General features: G+C 37.6%; 1 protein-coding gene and 1 long non-coding RNA gene across 21 annotated transcripts in view; one reads left to right on the forward strand and one right to left on the reverse strand.

Annotated features, from left to right (window-relative positions):
• LOC107973811 (uncharacterized) overlaps positions 1-7442 on the reverse strand; it is a 29430-nt gene extending 21988 nt beyond the window's left edge. The window contains exons 1-2 of one of the 2 annotated variants that reach the window (XR_001716267.2): positions 7385-7442; positions 6153-6204 (exon numbers count right to left, since the gene is read on the reverse strand). This is a non-coding gene — a long non-coding RNA (uncharacterized LOC107973811). The remainder of the gene's footprint in view (positions 1-6152; positions 6205-7384) is intronic. The other variant, XR_008546614.2, reaches the window with a different exon arrangement.
• SLC4A10 (solute carrier family 4 member 10) overlaps positions 1-18179 on the forward strand; it is a 363956-nt gene that overhangs the window by 285135 nt on the left and 60642 nt on the right. For all 19 annotated transcript variants that reach the window (XM_063790514.1, XM_054679076.1, XM_063790518.1 and 16 more), the window contains one exon: positions 147-392. In XM_063790514.1, the coding sequence (XP_063646584.1) occupies positions 147-392 (246 nt within the window). The remainder of the gene's footprint in view (positions 1-146; positions 393-18179) is intronic.

The following is an 18179-nucleotide window of genomic DNA, read 5'->3' on the forward strand; positions in this document are numbered from 1 at the left end:
TTTAGACAGTCTTGAGTTTAGATACTCCTGGGATGTGAAGCTTATTTACTTTCACTTCCTAATGAGGTTTATTTTCATTTGCTTAAAATGATAACAAGCTGTTAAATGACCTTCTTTTCACTGTTCTTTCCTTTTCCTCCTCCCAGAGAATATGGGCTGTCATACCTATCTTTAAGAGCTAGCATTGGACTTTGGACTGCAACTCTATGTATCATACTTGTGGCCACAGATGCTAGTTCCCTTGTCTGCTACATCACTCGGTTTACTGAAGAAGCTTTTGCTTCCCTGATTTGCATCATTTTCATTTATGAGGCCCTGGAGAAGTTGTTTGAACTCAGTGAAGCATATCCAATCAACATGCATAATGATCTGGAACTGCTGACACAATACTCGTAAGTACCATTTCCCCTGCTGGCCTTGGGGCTTTTCTTTTGACAAATATTGCTATTGTTACAAGAAATATGAGGAAATTACTCAGCAGAGAATGTGCCTTAAGTTGATTCATGACCTAAATCCTGACTCTCAGAGTTGAACAGGATTTTAAAAGTTATTTAATCGGCCACTCATCTGCTACTTGCATTCTCATTATACCATCTCTGCCAAGAGTATCTTTTTAAAGTTCTATTTGTCCAGTGTTCTCTAAAATAAGTAGATAAGGAACCAATTCCATTTTAATATACACGAATTTTACCTTAGCGAAATAGATGTTATTTGGCGTTATTTCAGGGTCTTTTTAATTTACAATAATCCAAAGAAACATAGTAATGAAAATATAAGATTTCAAATTTAGAGCAATAAGGTAAAATAAACTTATTGGGTCTAAATCTTAGTAGATGTTTGAAAGTGTGGTAAAAACATAAATCACTGAATGAAAATTTAATTTTGGTTTTGGCACTTGTGACATTTTGATGGAAATACTCAGATATTAGTTGTTGAAGTTGATGTTACAGTCCGGGATTAAAGATATGATTGGATCTATTGCTTTTTCTAGTTTTGGTGTATCAACAGTCTGAAATGTCTCTAAGGCTTTGTCTGCAGACTATATGTGGCCATTAAATGACCCCATTATTTAATTGTAGAATTTTTTATTGTGTTTATATGCAGTTTTTTATACTGCAAATATCTGAAGCAATATGTTCTTTAGGAGACAGTTGTAATCTCTGCATCAACCACCAATCATTTCCCTATAAACTGCTTAGATATGGCCTTGAACCCTTTTAATATTTTTTAATCTTTATTTACTATCAGAAGTTTAAATTGTTGAAATCAGACCAAAATAGTGCAATGTTATAATTTTGTTAAGAATGACAAAATGATATTATGTTGAAAATAATGTGAGTTTTAGTACTTTCACTTTTATTTTATATTTAGAGATAACTTTAAACAACTGACCCCTATTTTTGAACAAGAAAAATCAAAGTGGAAATATAAAATAATTTTCCCATTAAAAGCAAATAGTGAGAATGTTGTAAACAGGGCTAAGAAAGGACTGAGCATAGGTGTCAGGGACACTCAGAAAACAGGCAAATGGGAAGAACAGTTTGATCAAAACCAGGGATAACATTGATACACGCCTTTTCATTTATCCTTACCTGAAAGAGAATCTCACTGAATTTGGATATCCTTGCTGGGATATGTAATTATCTCTGGTTGGATTTTCAAATCTACTACATGCCAGGCACTATACTAGATGCTAGGAAAACCATGGTGATCATATTCTGTCCTCAGTGAGCTTCCAGTTTAGTAGGGAATGTAGATAAACAGACAGCATAAGGAAATGAGTGCCGGGTTAAGAGGTTGGTACAGAATGCTATAGCAGCACATCAGGAGAGCACCTAACCCAGATTTGAGGTTCAGAGAAGGCTTCCTGGAGGAAATAATGTAGAATAAAAATGCAGTAGAAGTTAGGAAGGTGCTAAGGAATAGGGCAGAAAAGTAGTTCAGTCAAAGGGCATTCACAGGACTAGATGCAAGAGATGCATTCATGCTTTAAAATATTTGTCTGAAGTTATATAGATAGTGGTAAAACAAGAAATGGAATCCAGGTTTTATTACTGATATAATTTTCAGTACACTGATGAATACAGATAAACTCTCCAAAAGAAACTATGTAAAACAAATAAAACAGGTAAAATCAGAACTATTCTGTTTCAAGTGGTAGGAAGGCACCCATTGCCTACCCTCTCAGCTGTTCTTTGAACCTTCGTGATAGCTTCTTAGGTACTTCAGACTGAGGAACATAGTTTAAAGTCCCTTGCTCTAGAAAGGAAAAAGATTGGAAAAGCAAGGTCTGAGCCCTGAACAATTTTCACAGCTTTAAAGTAGAATGAGAAAAATGCAACCAATAGGCAAAAAATAAATAAATAAATAAATAAAAATAAGAAAGAAGCATCAGAAAAAGAGGAAACTATGGATAATGTCAGGTCGCAGAAGGCAAGAAACAAGAAATGTATCACGAAGTCTTTACAGAGGACAGTGGCATGGACATCAAACAGAATAAGGAAAAGTGTTTGAAAAGAGATACTTGGTAGCTTTAAAAAATTCTCAGCAAACTATTGCAAGGACAAAAAACCAAACACCGCATGTTCTCACTCATAGGTGGGAACTGAACAATGAGAACACATGGACACAGGAAGGGGAACATCACACACTGGGGACTGTTGTGGGGTGGGGGGAGGGGGGAGGGATAGCATTAGGAGATATACCTAATGCTAAATGACGAGTTGATGGGTGCAGCACACCAACATGATACATGTATACATATGTAACAAACCTGCACGTTGTGCACATGTACCCTAAAACTTAAAGTATAATAATAATAAAATTAAAAAAAAAACAACTGGTATTGGGTTGGGAAAGGAGGCAGAATGGGAAGCCAGTTTGCAAAAAACTAACAAGGAAGTGGGTGGTAAAGAAATGGAGAAAGCTGCATAGGCCAGTTGGTGTCAAAGAAAGTGGGAAACAGAATGCCTTTTGAGGAGGGCAATGAAATTGTAAGATTGATAATTTGTGACAGAGAAGGACTATGTGTGTTTGAAAATGGGAGAATAGAGACTGAGGAAAGGAAGGCAGCAATGATGAAGAGAGTAGATAAACATGGGATTGCAACCTCCCAGGAGTCAAAAAATGATAAGATCAAGGGGTTAAGTAAGACAAATGCTCAAAGGGTAATTTGAAAGCTAAAATAGCTTTATGTGGCCATGATCCCTGTCTGTCATGGTGATCAAAAGAGGAGTGACATAGGTGGGAATTGAACAATGAGAACACATGGACACAGGAAGGGGAACATCACACACTGGGGACTGTTGTGGGGTGGGGGGAGGGGGGAGGGATAGCATTAGAAGATACACCTAATGCTAAATGACAAGTTAATGGGTGCAGCACACCAACATGGCACATGTATACATATGTAACAAACCTGCACATTGTGCACATGTTCCCTAAAACTTAAAGTATAATAACAATAAAATTAAATCTAAAAAAAAAAAGAGGAGTGACAGAGGTCCTGACTTTCTCCACATTTCCGTCTCTGCTTTTTAAAAAGTGATCCCGCATGTTTAAGTTTTCCTTGGATCAGTGTGAGCATCTAAAACCTAATTCTTTCAAGGCTGAACATGAATGTGTGCTGATGACTGTGTTCCATTGCCCAAGTGCCCTTCTCAACCCAGGTTAGGGAAATAGAAGGGATGGAACGACTGGTTCATCCTGATGGGCATGAGGTTTTAGTGCCACCTGGCACCTGAAATGGGTGTGTGTGACAGAAACAGTGACAGTCTCATGGGAAATGGGGTCTGATTAGATTTCCTCACTGCACTGGTTCTTCACTCCAGTTGTTAAGCCTTGATTGGCTTCCAGTGCCACTTACACTGTGTACATGAATCTGATCAGGTATTTCTATCACTTGCTCCTTGGAGTAGCAAAATCGATCTTTTTTTGCTATGCATAGAACGCATGTATTTACTAGTGTACTTTTAGTTATGTTCATTAATGAAAATAAGTTATTGCTAATTACTGCTATTTTAATGTATTTTATAATCTCATACTTTTGCACAAAACATTTACTTTGGTGAATTCTCATGAAGTCCAGATGACACTTTTAGTGGCTTTCTTGTTACTGTGACCTTTTCACACTGAATCAGTGTCATTTATAACAATGTCCACCTAAAGTTTTCTACTTTAGATGTTGCTGGTCTCATATTTATTATAAGGTACTATGCAGGTTCATTAGAAAAATTCCTAGAAAATGTTATAGCTAGAACATAATATATCTGAGATTGCAACCTTTGCAAACAATATGCCTATAATGTGCATATTTGTTTGGGTATAAGATATTTGAAAAAAGTCATCATGTTTAGGATCTATATTTCAGATTTTTTATACTTAGCCTCCTACAATCAGATTTCCTTAAATTCATAGTGTATCAACCAAATAACAAGATGTCTTTGACTTTTTAAAGATATATCTAGCTACTCTGTCATCCTAACCTTATAATATGGTAATATACAGACCTTATATTTGAAAATATAAGCCTTTCTTTCATTATGCCAAGATCAAGTGTCAAGATCATCTATTTAGTTTTGAGAATACATACATTGCACCAGACGATCAAGCTGAATATGCCAAGTTAGCAATAAAAAACAAGTTTATGGGAATAATCTTTTCTTGGTTGCTTTGATTTTAAGAAATGGCAAAAATAGAATGAAATGTTTTGCTTGTATAAGATGAAATGTTTCTTTAAGTTTTGGGAATAATAAAGTTTTGAAAGACAACTAGCTAAAAAAAAATTGAGCATGTATTTATTAATGTTTTGTAATCGATTGGGTCAAAGCAGTGTGTAGGGTCTGATTATCTCTCTAGTTTCTGATATATATGTAGGCTAGAGTGAAATAAAATATAATGATTACCAAGCTGTTGAAGGAGTGTTCTCACCAGCAGGTTGTGAGAAATTTTTTTATTTTCTTTTTCTCTTTTTTGTTTATCTAGCACCCAGCCCTGTACATAACCCAAGGTAGTGATCTGTTTTGAATAAATGTTATTTACTGACTGACATACAGAAGAATATCCTCTCTCTCATCTTCTCGACTAGATTTGAACCTCCTTTAAAGTAGAAAACATTTAACAATGAGAATTTCATTCTCACGGTCCCTAATTTTATCTCCCATAGTCCCAGCATAATATTGTAAATATGTAAATAAACATACATTAAGTATCACTTAATATGTAAATAAACATATTTAAAATATGTTTAAAATATTTAAAATATGTAAAAAATAAAATATGTAAATAAACATACATTAAGTATCACTTAATGATAATGATAAGTGAAGTATACATTAAGTGATACTTAATGTATACTGATTAATGGAACATGTTGCAAAATAATTGACATTACTCTGCCAATCTTGTTCGCTAAGTAAAGAAAATAGTGCTTGTTTACATTATCTTTAACAGCACTCTTAAAGATTTTAGCTAGAAGTTTGGGATAAATTTGACACATTATGAAATTGTTAATATGCAATAAAGGTATATAAATTTGAATTCATGAAACTAATGATGATTGAAAATTTAGACAGGGTGCCAACATTGTGGAGAAATCATCTGAAAAAAAAGGCAAGAGAAACTGGAGTGCAATTTATAGCGGAACTCCCAAGGGTGACAGATGTGGGGAGAAACAAGATGAAACAGAGTAATCATACTGCATGAACCTTTTAGTACTCACTAGTCAAAAAATAGCGAATAAAACAGATTTAGAGAACTATCTGTTTCAACCTTTTTAAATCACATTTTTTGCGACGTATACACTTGACTAGATTTATCCAGAATTGCTTGCAACATAACATGACAATTATATTTTTAGGTGTTTACTTTATTTGTGTACCTTCACTAGATTAATCTTCATAATGGTAAATCATGGCTATTAGGCAGATCTATGTACCTACTGTACCTAGCAAAGTGCTTGGCACATATTGTATGAACATGTTTATTCGTATTTTTACATTTCTGAAAATGGTTCTCACAACTGATGGGCACATTTCACATATAGTTTCCCCCCTAAAAAGCTAGATTGTTTGACATCTTAGATTAAAATAAATATAATAGTAGGCACTCAATAAATTATTTATTCAATAAATAAACTTTTAGCAACTCCTCACCTCATTCTTGATTCTTGATCCAAACACTTGCTATCCTTGTTTTCTGTTCCTGCTTTTAAAGTAAATTATTTTAATGATAAAGTCTTGTTTCCAGTAGCAGTAGTATCCAGTATAATAGTTCATTATTTACCTCTTTCATTCTCACTGTCCCTAATGAATTATGAGCCTTTTTGAACAGAATTTGTGTTTATCTTTCTACCTACAGAGAGCTAAGGGATTGGCAGATAGTAGTAAAGCTTTATTAAGTGTCTTTCAACTATGTTACTCTTCGTATCTACTTTCAGATCTTAAATGGAATTATCTTTCACACTTTCTTGTCAAATAGGTATAAAAAGGCAGCTATTTACATAAGAACTCAATATCAGAGGGCGAGTGCTAAGCAGGTAACAGTGGTTTCTTGGTTTCTTCCTTTAAAGAAGTTTAAATAGTTATGTGGCTATGTTTTGGTGAGATGTGATGAGTGTTCTCAAGGAGTTCACAATCTTTGAAGTGCTGACCCCATTTCTGTTTGCTTCCTGAATTGACCTAGATTCAAGGATATATTCTGAAATATTTTAAGTGGAATATAGTAATGTTTTAACTTATATTAAAATACCTCACCACAGACACTGTGGTAATATGTGTATGTTGGGTCAAGTTACAACCATGGGCAGCTAGTATTCTGATCAGGAGTCCTAGCTCTAGGAGTGGTCAGCTAGCATTAAAGTAGAGAGACTACACTCCAGAAAAGGCTGCTACAAACCCTGAGACTATTAGCCATGTCTCAGTCAACACTGATGCTTTGCTGAATGTCAGAAATGGATTTTCATTGGCAATATCACTGACTTGTTCATCAGTGTACTGAAATGCATTGGTAAAATTAAATGTACTCAGGATATGTGGATTGACTGTGGCCTCTCTAGTTTTGCCAGAAGAGGATATAAGAATCTAGAAAGTTAATCACATAGTCTCAAGTCCTAGAGATATTCTCAAGGCTTAATTCATAACTGATCCTATGTCCAGCTATTTTTGGTGCCTGATGTCGCTAAAACGATACCAGAATCCTGCTTATGGAATATTGTCACATCATCCTTGAGTAAATCTTTCATGCAAGATGAAGTCAAAGTATCAAAAACAGGAGAGCTGGAACTTCAGTGAGCTAATGAAACAGATTATAGGAAGTGCTTTGCCCATATTTCCCAATAAATGTTTACTATATATGTATGTCTATGTAACTGAAAAAAATAGTATACCTCATCTTTGCCTTTCTGAGACACACTGGAGTATAATTTACCTGTAGTCTGTGACATCATCCAGCTTCTTAATATTTCTTCCAAGTTCTAGAACTTTAAAATGTCTTTAAAGCACTGTTTCTCAACCACTAATACACAAACCATCATTGAAAAGCAGTAGTTTAAAGAGTTTAAAGAGTTGTTTTTCATAATAAAAAGTTCTTCCAAAAATTTACTGGCTTTTTATATCCTTAATAACCATTCTAAATGAAAAATATAATAAATAATAAAGCCACTTGACAGAATAGACAGAAATACAATAGCTATAAAAATTGTGAACCTTTGCTCTTATAACTATGTTGCAATTTCAGTTTCTAAAACATCAGTTAAAATTGGTTCATACTTCACCAAAGTTTTAATTCCAGAGAAAGTAGCACGTTGTCTTTTCAAAGTCCCTCTGAATATTTCTCTTTACATTTACTAAAATCTTCTGGAGCAGATAAGATCTATTTTATAGAACAAGTTATGACTTCTGACCTACCAGTAATCAAATGAATTATAGTGAAGAGTAGAACCCTTTTTTGTCTTCAATGTAATGCTTTTTCGAAGTAGATGGTGTGATCTCTTTCTTCCACTCAACTTCTTCTCACCTGTTGGTCATATTGTTATGGGATCTTTATGAGATTAATGTAATGCTGGCCTTGACACTTTGTATATGATTTAATAATTTTACATAGGATATCTGCCACTTCTATTGGATAATTTTCATTAAATTATTCTTGTTCATGTAAAATGTTGATACATTAGTCATTCATTCATCTCTACTCTGCTGGATGATGTAAGTGTCATTGCTACATACTTTATAGCATTAGTCATGCTAAATGAATGCTTAGAGACATTGCTAATGGAAGTGGAAGAAACATTTCCCTTTAACTATATAAATTAATATGTTAATCGCCCTGAACACTATTCTTACTAAGTATGTATAGACCTAGCCAAATTTGGTCAGCTCAGCACATTTTTCTACTTATATGTGCAATCTTGATAATACAAGGTGTTCAGCTTATGCATTTTACATTTATTATTTAACATACTGGAAAATATCAAGTGAAGAAGTATAAATACAACTCTGAAAAAGAAAAGTTTAATTTATGAAAACATTCTGTGCTCATAGCTCTCAGTTTTAGGCAAGACAGTTTTTATATAACCCCCACCCCACCAAAAAAACTATCATTATTAATTCTCTCTCTACAAGACTGTTTAAATATTATGAGAAGGGTCATGAAACATGTTCTGTAAAGAAACACTCATGGCCAGGCTCAAAGAGGTTTGTGTACAGGCCAGTCCTTCTGCTTCAACTCCCCCTACTATAATATATGACTTCTCTCTTCATTACAAATGTAACTGGTATCTTCATGGTCTATAAAACTTGTTCTAAAGATGATCAATAGGAGGCTAATTTTATCTCTTCCCCAAATTTTGCATTTTGATATCTAAATGAATGAAGTACTCATGGAAGATTTTTTTTCTATTATAAAAGCAGATTTTGGGGAGCTAGCAGGAATATTTCTCCTCACTCTGAAATGATACGACTCAATGTTATAGGCTGAATTGTGCCCCTCCCAAATTTCTCTGTTGAGGCTCTAACCCTCAGTACCTCAGAATGTGACTGTATTTGGAGACAGGACTTTTTAAAAAATGATTAAGATTAAATGAAGTCATATTGATAGTAACAGGAGTCAGAGAAATTCTAGGCAGACAGGGGTGAGTCCCTGGCAAAACCCCACCTTCGAGCCAAAAAGCCTGAAACCCGCGGCCCAAAGTGGTAACATCCATCCCTGTGTGCCTGTTCTCTTCCGATTGGTTCTTTCTGAATAATATCTTTTTTACCAATCAAATGTTGCCTTTTCCAAAACTACCTACGGCCCACCCCACACCTTATCCTGTGCCTATAAAGACCCCAGACTCAGCCAGTAGAGAGGAGAAGCAGCTAGACGTCAGGGAGAGGCAACTTGACTTCAGAGATGGTGGCTGGACATTGGAAAGAGGCAACTTGACTTCAGAAGAGAGAGGCAGAGAGGCAGCTTGACTTCAGGGGAGAGCAACCTGCCCTTCCTGTCCCCTTTCCATCTCCCCGTCCACTAAGAGCTGCTTTCGTTGCTCAATAAAATTCTTTGCATTCACCATCCTTCAATTTGTCCATGTGACCTCATTCCTCTTGGGCACTGGAAAAGAATTCACAACATGCCAAGTGAATTACATGACTTGAGTTTTGAATGAAACTTTTCAAAACTTTTGTGCCTGATAACTCAAAATTTTGGTACTCAAACAGGCCATCACACTGGCCCATTGCTCTCACTGATGGTGAGCAGCTTCCCCATACGATGAGGCAAAGGACCTAGCTGATAACACACTGCTGTCTGTGGATGGTGGAGATAAGAGAGCATTGTAACATGCCCTCTGGGTCCTTGGGGTCACAGGCACCCCCACCTGGACACTGCCACAGAGCCTACACAGAGTTTCCTCTTGCAGGCTCTAAAGCAACCAGCCAGTTCCTGCACTTGCTTGTTCTGGTTCCCACACTCATTCACTCATGCACTCCCTCCTGCAAGGGTTGAGCAGGGTGGGCTGAGTAAATGGGGCACCTTGTCACAAGTCCTGTGAAGGGAAAAAGAAAATATCCTGCTTCAATATGGGAGAGAGGGGTCCTAATCTAATCTTTTTGGTGTCAGTATAAGAGGAGAAAATTTGGACACACAAAGAGACACTAGGAAAGTATATTTAATTATAGTTGACCTAAATGCTATCATATAAAGGTATATTATGCCAAGAGAGTGAGAAATATTTCCAAACTTATAGAAGAGACCATGTGAGGACACAGCAAGGGAGTGGCCATCTGTAAGCTAAGAAGAGAGGACTCAGAGGAGACCAACCCTGTTGGCACCTTGATCTTGGACTTCCAGTTTCCAGAACTGTGAGAAAATAAATTTCGGTTTTTAAGCCAGCCAGTCTGTGGTATCTTGTTGTGGCAGGCATAGCAAACTAATACATTCAATAAATGTTTGTATTTTAGTCCATTTATATTTGAAGTTATGGGCAAACTCTTGCAACTCTTTCCCCCTCAGTAAATGACAATCCCATCCTTTCAGCTGCTCAGACTAAAAAATCATGGATTTATTCTTGTCTATTCCCTTTTTCACACATCCAGATTTCCTAGCAAATTCTCTATATAGAATACAAACACTTATCTTCGCTCTCTCTACCTCTGTAAACTCTTGTCTAGATTATTGCAATTGCCTTCTAGCTGGTGTCTTTAATTTTATGCATACTCTTCCACAGATGGTTCTCTATGAAGCAGCAAGAATTATTCCTTCAAAACTCAAGTCAGGTCATGTCACTCTGCTTCTCAAAGCCCACTGATGGCTTTGTGCCAAAGCCAAAGGGCTTCTGTGACCTTTAAGGTATTGCTTCATCTGTTCCCCAGTGCCTCTCTTCTCTCTCCTCCTGCTGCTTTGCCCTTCTGCTCCAGCCACACCAATATGATTTCCTGGCCCTTCTGTAAACACATTTGGCATGTTTCTGCCTCTAGCCCTTCACACTGTCTTTTTAAAAATATTTTTTGGCTTGGAATGTTTCTGCCAGATATTTATGTGGCTTCTTTCACTTCCTTCAAAATCACCTACTCGAGAACTTTCTATGAAATGTTCAACTCCCTTCTCTCTGTCTTGCCTACCGTATATAATTTACTTATCTTTTTAAAGTAAAAATTATTGAAGGATCATTTATATACAATAAAATTTACCGCTTTGAAGTATGCCCTTACGTGAGTTTTGGCAAATAAATACTACCATAATCAACGTATAGTACATTTCCCAAAAATGTTTCCTTGTGCTCCTTTGCAGTCAATCTTTCATCCCCACCTCCTGGCAACCACTGATATGACTTACATTTCTAAAGTTTTGCCTTTCCTAGAATTTTACATAAATGGAACCACAGAGTATGCCTGCCTTCTTTCACTTACCATAATGCTTTTGAGATTCACTGATTTTGTTGCATGTATCAATTTATTCCTTTTTCTCGCCAGGTAGTGTTCTACTATATGGATGTTCCACAATTCATTTGTCCAATCACAAATGAACAGACATCTGGGTTACTTCTGGCTTGGGGCTATCTTGCTTCACATGCAGGTCTTTATTTGGACTGTTTTAACTTTCTCTGATAGTTAGATAGTGTAGATAGTTAGTGTAGATAGTTAGTGTAGATAGTTAGATAGTGTAGATAGTTAGATAGTTGTAGATACCTAGAAACAAGATTGCTAAGTTACATAAAAAGTGTATGTTTAACTTTATAGGAAACTGCCTTGAACCCCTGAGGTGGAGGCTGCAGTGAGCTGTGATTGCATGCACCACTGCACTCCAGCCTGGACAAAAGAGGGAGACCCTGTCTTGTAGCATTTTGTATTCTTAACATCAGTATATGAAATCATATTCCAATTATTCTGCATCCTCACTGTCACATACTATTGTGCCGGTGTGTAGCGGTATTTTTATTTATCAATCTAATTTATTATCTCTCTCCTCTCTAGAGTGAAGGGATCATTAGGGTAGGGAATTTAGCCTGTTTTCATTACTGCTTTCACAGTGCCCAGATCAATTCCTGGCACAAAGTAGGTGTTCAATAAATATTTGTTAAACAAATGAATGAATTTTGAATGATTATCTCCTCTACTCAGAGCTAAAAATCGAACTGAGACTCAGAAAGCTTTATTGCTTGCCCAAGTGAAAGAGCTAAGGTAAACCCCAAGACATCTAATGCTTTGTCGAACACTCAACACTGCACTGCGTTGTGGGTCACTGGTTTGTACAAATTCATTTTATGATTAATACTTAGATTATAGGAGAATTTGCATACATTATTATTTTACTTAGGTCACTTAAATATCTTCAAGAAGTGTTTTTGTTGTTTGTTTTGTTTTCATTTGTTTTGTTTGAGACAGAGTCTCTCTCTGTCACCCAGGCTGGCGTGCAGCGGTGCAATCTCAGCTCACTGCAACCTCCACCTCCTGGGCTCAAGTGATTCTCCTGTCTTAGTCTCCTGAGTACCTGGGATTATAGGCATGCACCACCACACCCAGCTGATTTTTGTATTTTTAGTAGAGACAGGGTTTTACCATGTTAGCCAGCTGGTCTCAAACCCCTGACCTCAAGTGATTCACCTACCTTGGCCTCCCCAAGTTCTGGAATTACATATGTGAGCCACCACACCTGGCCTAGAAGTTTTAAATTTCAAATAGGAAATAAAAATATAAGAATAGAGGGATTTAAAACATAATTAAAATAATATTATGTGTATGAGGTTACATAGTGTCTTATTTTAGAGCTAATTAGAACATAATAGTGCTTATTTTGATTATAAAAATTCACCACTTATAGGTATGTGACAAGGAGGGCAAAATACCTTGGCTGGAGATGAGTTTTTCTGCATCACATTGAAGCCCACTTCACCTTGTTCCTTTAAGAAACTTGGTAATGATGGCAGCAGTGGCCCATCTGAAGTGGCTGCTGCAAAGATGCCAGCTGCAGTAGGGAGGCGCCTACTTGCTGCAAAGATGCCAGCTGCAGTAGGGGAGCTGCAGTAGGGGAGCTGCATGCTCTGTGGAGCAGGCAGGACCCAGGAAAAGGTGGAAGCCCCGCCCCTTCTGAGTTGGTGGGGTGGGAGCCCTGCGCTCCCTGGTGCAACTGCAGCTGCCCAGCCATTGCTGCAGACCCAGGCATCCCTGTGCTCTCAGGGCCTGGAAAGCCCCCTCCCCCAATTGGTTTGGAAGCACTTGCTCCTGCTGTCTGGCCTCTCCTCCCTCTGGGTGCCTCCTCTGATTTTGGAGCAAAGTTGTGGCCAAGCCTGGGTGCTCTTGCAACCTGGCCAGGTGTGCACACACTTGGGGTAGTAATGACACACCAGCCCCCTGCCATCTCAGCCCTCTCTGGACTTTGTGCACTGACAAGCATGAGAGGGAGGCCAAGGTGGGGCTGAAGGTGGCTCGGTGCAGGCCTGCTGGCACCCCTTAGCACGAACAGCCTGGGCACAATGAATGGCAGAAGGAGGCAGACAGGCTCCTGGGCACAAAGGGGGCTGGTCCCCAGTGAAACCTCACCTTCAAGCCAGGGACAGCCTGAAGCCTGGGGGCCAGGCTGCCAGTTCTGCAGACTGGAGTGAGAAATATGGCACTTTTGCTGCTCACCCATGGCCACCCATGGACCAATCAGCACACACTTCTTCCCCTCTGGAACCCATAAAAACCCCAGACTCAGCCAGAATCAGGCAGATGATGGGACCACCTGCCTGCAGAAAGCAGCTACCCTCACTGGTCTCCTCTTAGCTGAGAGCTGCACACTTGATGGGATGACTTGCCTGTGGGTAGGAGCTACCCACTTTGGGCCTCCTGAGAGCTATACTGTCACTCAGTAAAGCCCCTCTTCATCTTGCTCACCCTCTAGTTGTCTGCATATCCCATTCTTCCTGGATGTAGGACAAGAACTTGGGACTCACGAAGTGGTGGCACTGAAAGAACTGTAACACAAACAAGGCTGAAACACACCCCTGGCTCACCATGTTGCAGGTGAGGAGGAGAGAAGACAGAAAGAGGGAAGAGCTGCAGCCCTTCAGGAAGTCCAGACCTAGGAGTTCTCTGAGGCATGGCTGTGACACCCTCTTTGGGGCTCTGCAGTTCCTGGTGTCTCCAAGCTTCTGGGTGCCACCACATTCCCCAGAGCCTGCAGTGTAAGCGGCTTGCAGTATGCCTGGTCCAGCCACAGCCTTGCACAGAGCTGGTTCCTGTGCCAGTGTCTGGAACTGCCTGCCCCACCACAGCAGCCAGCATGCCTGACTGTGCACAGTGGCCAGACCATATGCTTGCTCACTTATGCACCCCTCACCTCTGTGCCCTTGGCAGGCCTGGGATCCAGGCTGGTAGCACGAGCTAAGCACAACCTGCCAGGCCTAGTGGGCAGAATGAGCCCAGAGAGCCCAAGCAAAACTCAGGCAAAGGCACCACTGGCCACAAAGGCTTCTGGTTGGAAGAGTGACACCCCAGGGACCTCATGACAGTAATAACTTGGCTTAAAAGGCTGGGATAGGGATCTATGACATTAACCCAATTAGTGGCCTTGGGTAAGCCCCTAAGAACAACCTCTAGAGACAACGTCTTAACTCAAGAAAAAAAAGTAGGAAGAATATGGAAAATACATAGGGAATAAGAAGTCTGGAAGTAGTGTATTAATACCAACCTTATAGTACTTAAAGGACAAAATAAAGGGTTGCAAAAGAGTTCACCTTGTTGGTGAAGGAAACCTTATACTTTTTATTCTCTGCATATTTTGAATTGTTCAACTTGCATTGTATGCCTGCATTATTTTGTAATTTCTTTCTAAAGATGAATTTTGTGTTGGGAAATTCAAGTCCTGTGACAAACCATAGTATGAGCTAATCTGGGGGAGGTGGTGCTCTTCAAATTAGGTTCCATGTAACAAAATTTATTTTCAAATTCAGGAAAAGAGCAACCTACAAAACTCAGGAGTAAAATGGGCAAAATGTTCAAGGAATAATAAGTAGGTTTACTGTTCTGTTCATATATGTGCTTACTCATTCACTAACTTAGCTCATTCCTTCAACATCCATTGATCTTCCTTGTGTATGTCAGTGCTTATGGTATAAAATGAATACAATATGGTCCCTACTCTGAAAAACCTTAGTGATTATCAGACAGTGTCTGGAGATGTCCTTTGGACATGATATCCACTCAAATAGTATTTGTTGAATTAATAAATGAGGAGAGAGGCTAGAGGATACACAGTTAAATAATTGCAATGTGATATAACAAGCACTATACAAGATGTCTGTATAATAGCCTAAGAGAAGAAGTAACAGACTGCCCTGGAGAGCTCAGAAGCATTCATAGAAAAAGGAAACCTGAACTTATCTCTCCATTTCTGTTGTACCTGCCACATGAGTTTATTGTATGTGGCATACCTATGTTTCTTTCTCTCTCTCTCTTCATTGTACCTGTGAATTCCCACATGCAGATCATCACTAGATCTGAGAGTAGTTACGCAGAGTAGAATGGACCTCTGGGGACCAATTGGCAGAGAGCCTTAAAAGTTCTAATAAGTTTTATCTGGTACAAAGGCCATCATGGATCATGACAAGGCTCTGGGAAGAATTATGTGACAATAGGTTAGAAGGTGATCACAGGAAGCAGAGCAAGGAGCAATACCCTAGGCATAGAATGTTTAAGTCCTGACTACTGGCTGAGACAATGGTAATGGGAAGAAAGCAAAAAAACTAAAAATGGAAAAAATGAAAAACACAAATTATCCAGGATTGATTCACTTGTTCAACAAGTAATTATGGAACAGTGTCTAATTTCTAGGAGCTATTATGAAAACTTTGCCTATATGACTTCATTTGAACCTCACAAGAACCTTGTGGGACAAGTATTATCCCTGCTTTACAAACAATCAATCTGAGGCTCCAACAGGTTAAATAATCTTCTCAATATCACATATACAATAAACGGTAAATGGGGGTAAACCCAGGACCATTTTGTCTTAAAGCTCATAAACTTTCTGACATATTAAAGTAAAAATAATAGCAAATGATTGCGATGATTATAACTCCTTAAAGATAGGGACTACGATATATGTCTATGTATCTCCAGTAGGACTTAGCACAGTAATCTGTATAAAATAATTTCAAATTGTTAAATCAGTCAATTGTCATAAGGCTGCCTGCTATGGGCCAGGTGCTTGCTTAAAAAAAATGAATGCATAGACAGGATTCCTTCATGGAACTTATAGTCTGTTGAAAGAATCAGACATTAAATATTACACAAAATTACATTATACAAATGACGTAAGTGCTATCATATAAAAGTATAGGATGCCAAGACAGTGAGAAATATTTCCAAACTTATATATTTAGAGGCTAAGGAGAGGATATGTCTATTTGAATGAAGATAAATTTGAGATGAGAAAAAGTTTAAGAATTTAATGGAGAGAGTATTTAAATTTTTAGTGTTAGCTAATTGTGGTGGTGTTTTACAAAGCTACGATGCATATTTTTGAAAAGCTATTTTCCTCATAATATATTATGGTTATATACTTAGTGATATCTTAGAAAAGTATAAGTACTAAGCAAACCTCTTCAAATAATAAGCTCAAAATATGGAAATAGGTGTATTCATAAAAGGATTGTCTCTATATTATTTAAATAGTCATCTTAATAGTAACAATTTAATTAAATGATTAATAATCCAAGAATAAGTTATGTTGTATCCCTTACAAATAATGGTTCTGAAGGGTAATGTAGCAATAGGAAAATGCTTGCATTCTAGTGCTATGTAAAAAAGGAATAAAAATATTGTATGCTCATAAAAACATGTTGAAAATATACATAAGAACTACTGAAAGAAGTATACCAAAAATTTGTAGCAATTATGGTAGAAAGACTATGAGAGATACCTTTTTCTTTTTTTATTTTGTAAATATTCTATAGTGTGATTTTATTATCATTGCAATTAAAAATACTTTCTGAAATAGAAAAAGAATAATCATAAAAACACATTTGGCTCCTATGGATAGATCCTGATTTTCTGATTGTATGTTTTGTATTAATACCTGACTTGGTACATAGCACTCTGGGAGATAATCAAGTCAATAAAAAGACCTGAAAAATAAATGAATCACAAACCATAACTGTTTAGTGCACATAGGAAGGTACTATTAATAACTACAAAGGCAAAAGGAGAGCATCTGCAACCCAAGGACTAAAATTAGTAATAATGTTGAAGGGAGTTCTACCAAATTATGTTTTCCAGAAGACAGCCGCAGGCTCTTCTTGTGTAAGGAAGACAGATCACCTCCATTAGCCTTGAAACAAAAGCAAAGACTTCTGGATGAGGGCATTTAATTATAATGTTTATGTAATCACTCTGTAGCCATTTATATAAACAAGATCGCTTAGAGCACTTGCTTTTCTGTGGGCAGTAAAGGGTACTAAAAGATGTATTTTGTAAAAAGTGTATTTTAAGCCAAATAATTCAGCACCACAAGTGAAAATTATTGGCATTTTATACTGGTGTTTTTAAACATGTAGAGAAGTGCAGATACAACCCTTTTTCTGCTTTATGATTGTTGGACTTTTCAGTCTATGAGCTTGTGATAGTAACAATAATAAATAACCAAAATGAGATACCTAACAATCTCTATTTACTTATGTCAGGGCCCATTCTAGGACTTTTATGTATATTAATTCATTTAATTTTATAATAACCCCTACAAAGGACATGAACTCAGAAGCTGGAAACCATCATTCTCAGCAAACTATCGCGAGGACAAAAAACCAAACACTGCATGTTCTCACTCACAGGTGGGAATTGAACAATGAGAACACATGGACACAGGAAGGGGAACATCACACACCGGGGCCTGTTGTGGGGTGGGGGGAGTGGGGAGGGATAGCATTAGGAGATATACCTAATGTTAAATGATGAGTTAATGGGTGCAGCACACCAACATGGCACATGTATACATATGTAACAAACCTGCACATTGTGCACATGTACCCTAAAACTTAAAGTATAATAATAAAAAAAAGAAAAAAAAATAACCCCATGAGGTTGATTATTATCATTATCTTCACTTTATACATAAGGAAACTGAAACATAGAGTGATTAAATGACTTGTCCAAGGTTGCTCAGCTAAATGCTTGGATTTGAATGAACATAGGAAACCTGGCTGGAGACCTCAGTGTTCTAAGCAT

The sequence above is a fragment of the Pan troglodytes genome, chromosome 13, assembly GCF_028858775.2.
Source record: "Pan troglodytes isolate AG18354 chromosome 13, NHGRI_mPanTro3-v2.0_pri, whole genome shotgun sequence".
Classification (NCBI taxonomy): domain Eukaryota; kingdom Metazoa; phylum Chordata; class Mammalia; order Primates; family Hominidae; genus Pan; species Pan troglodytes.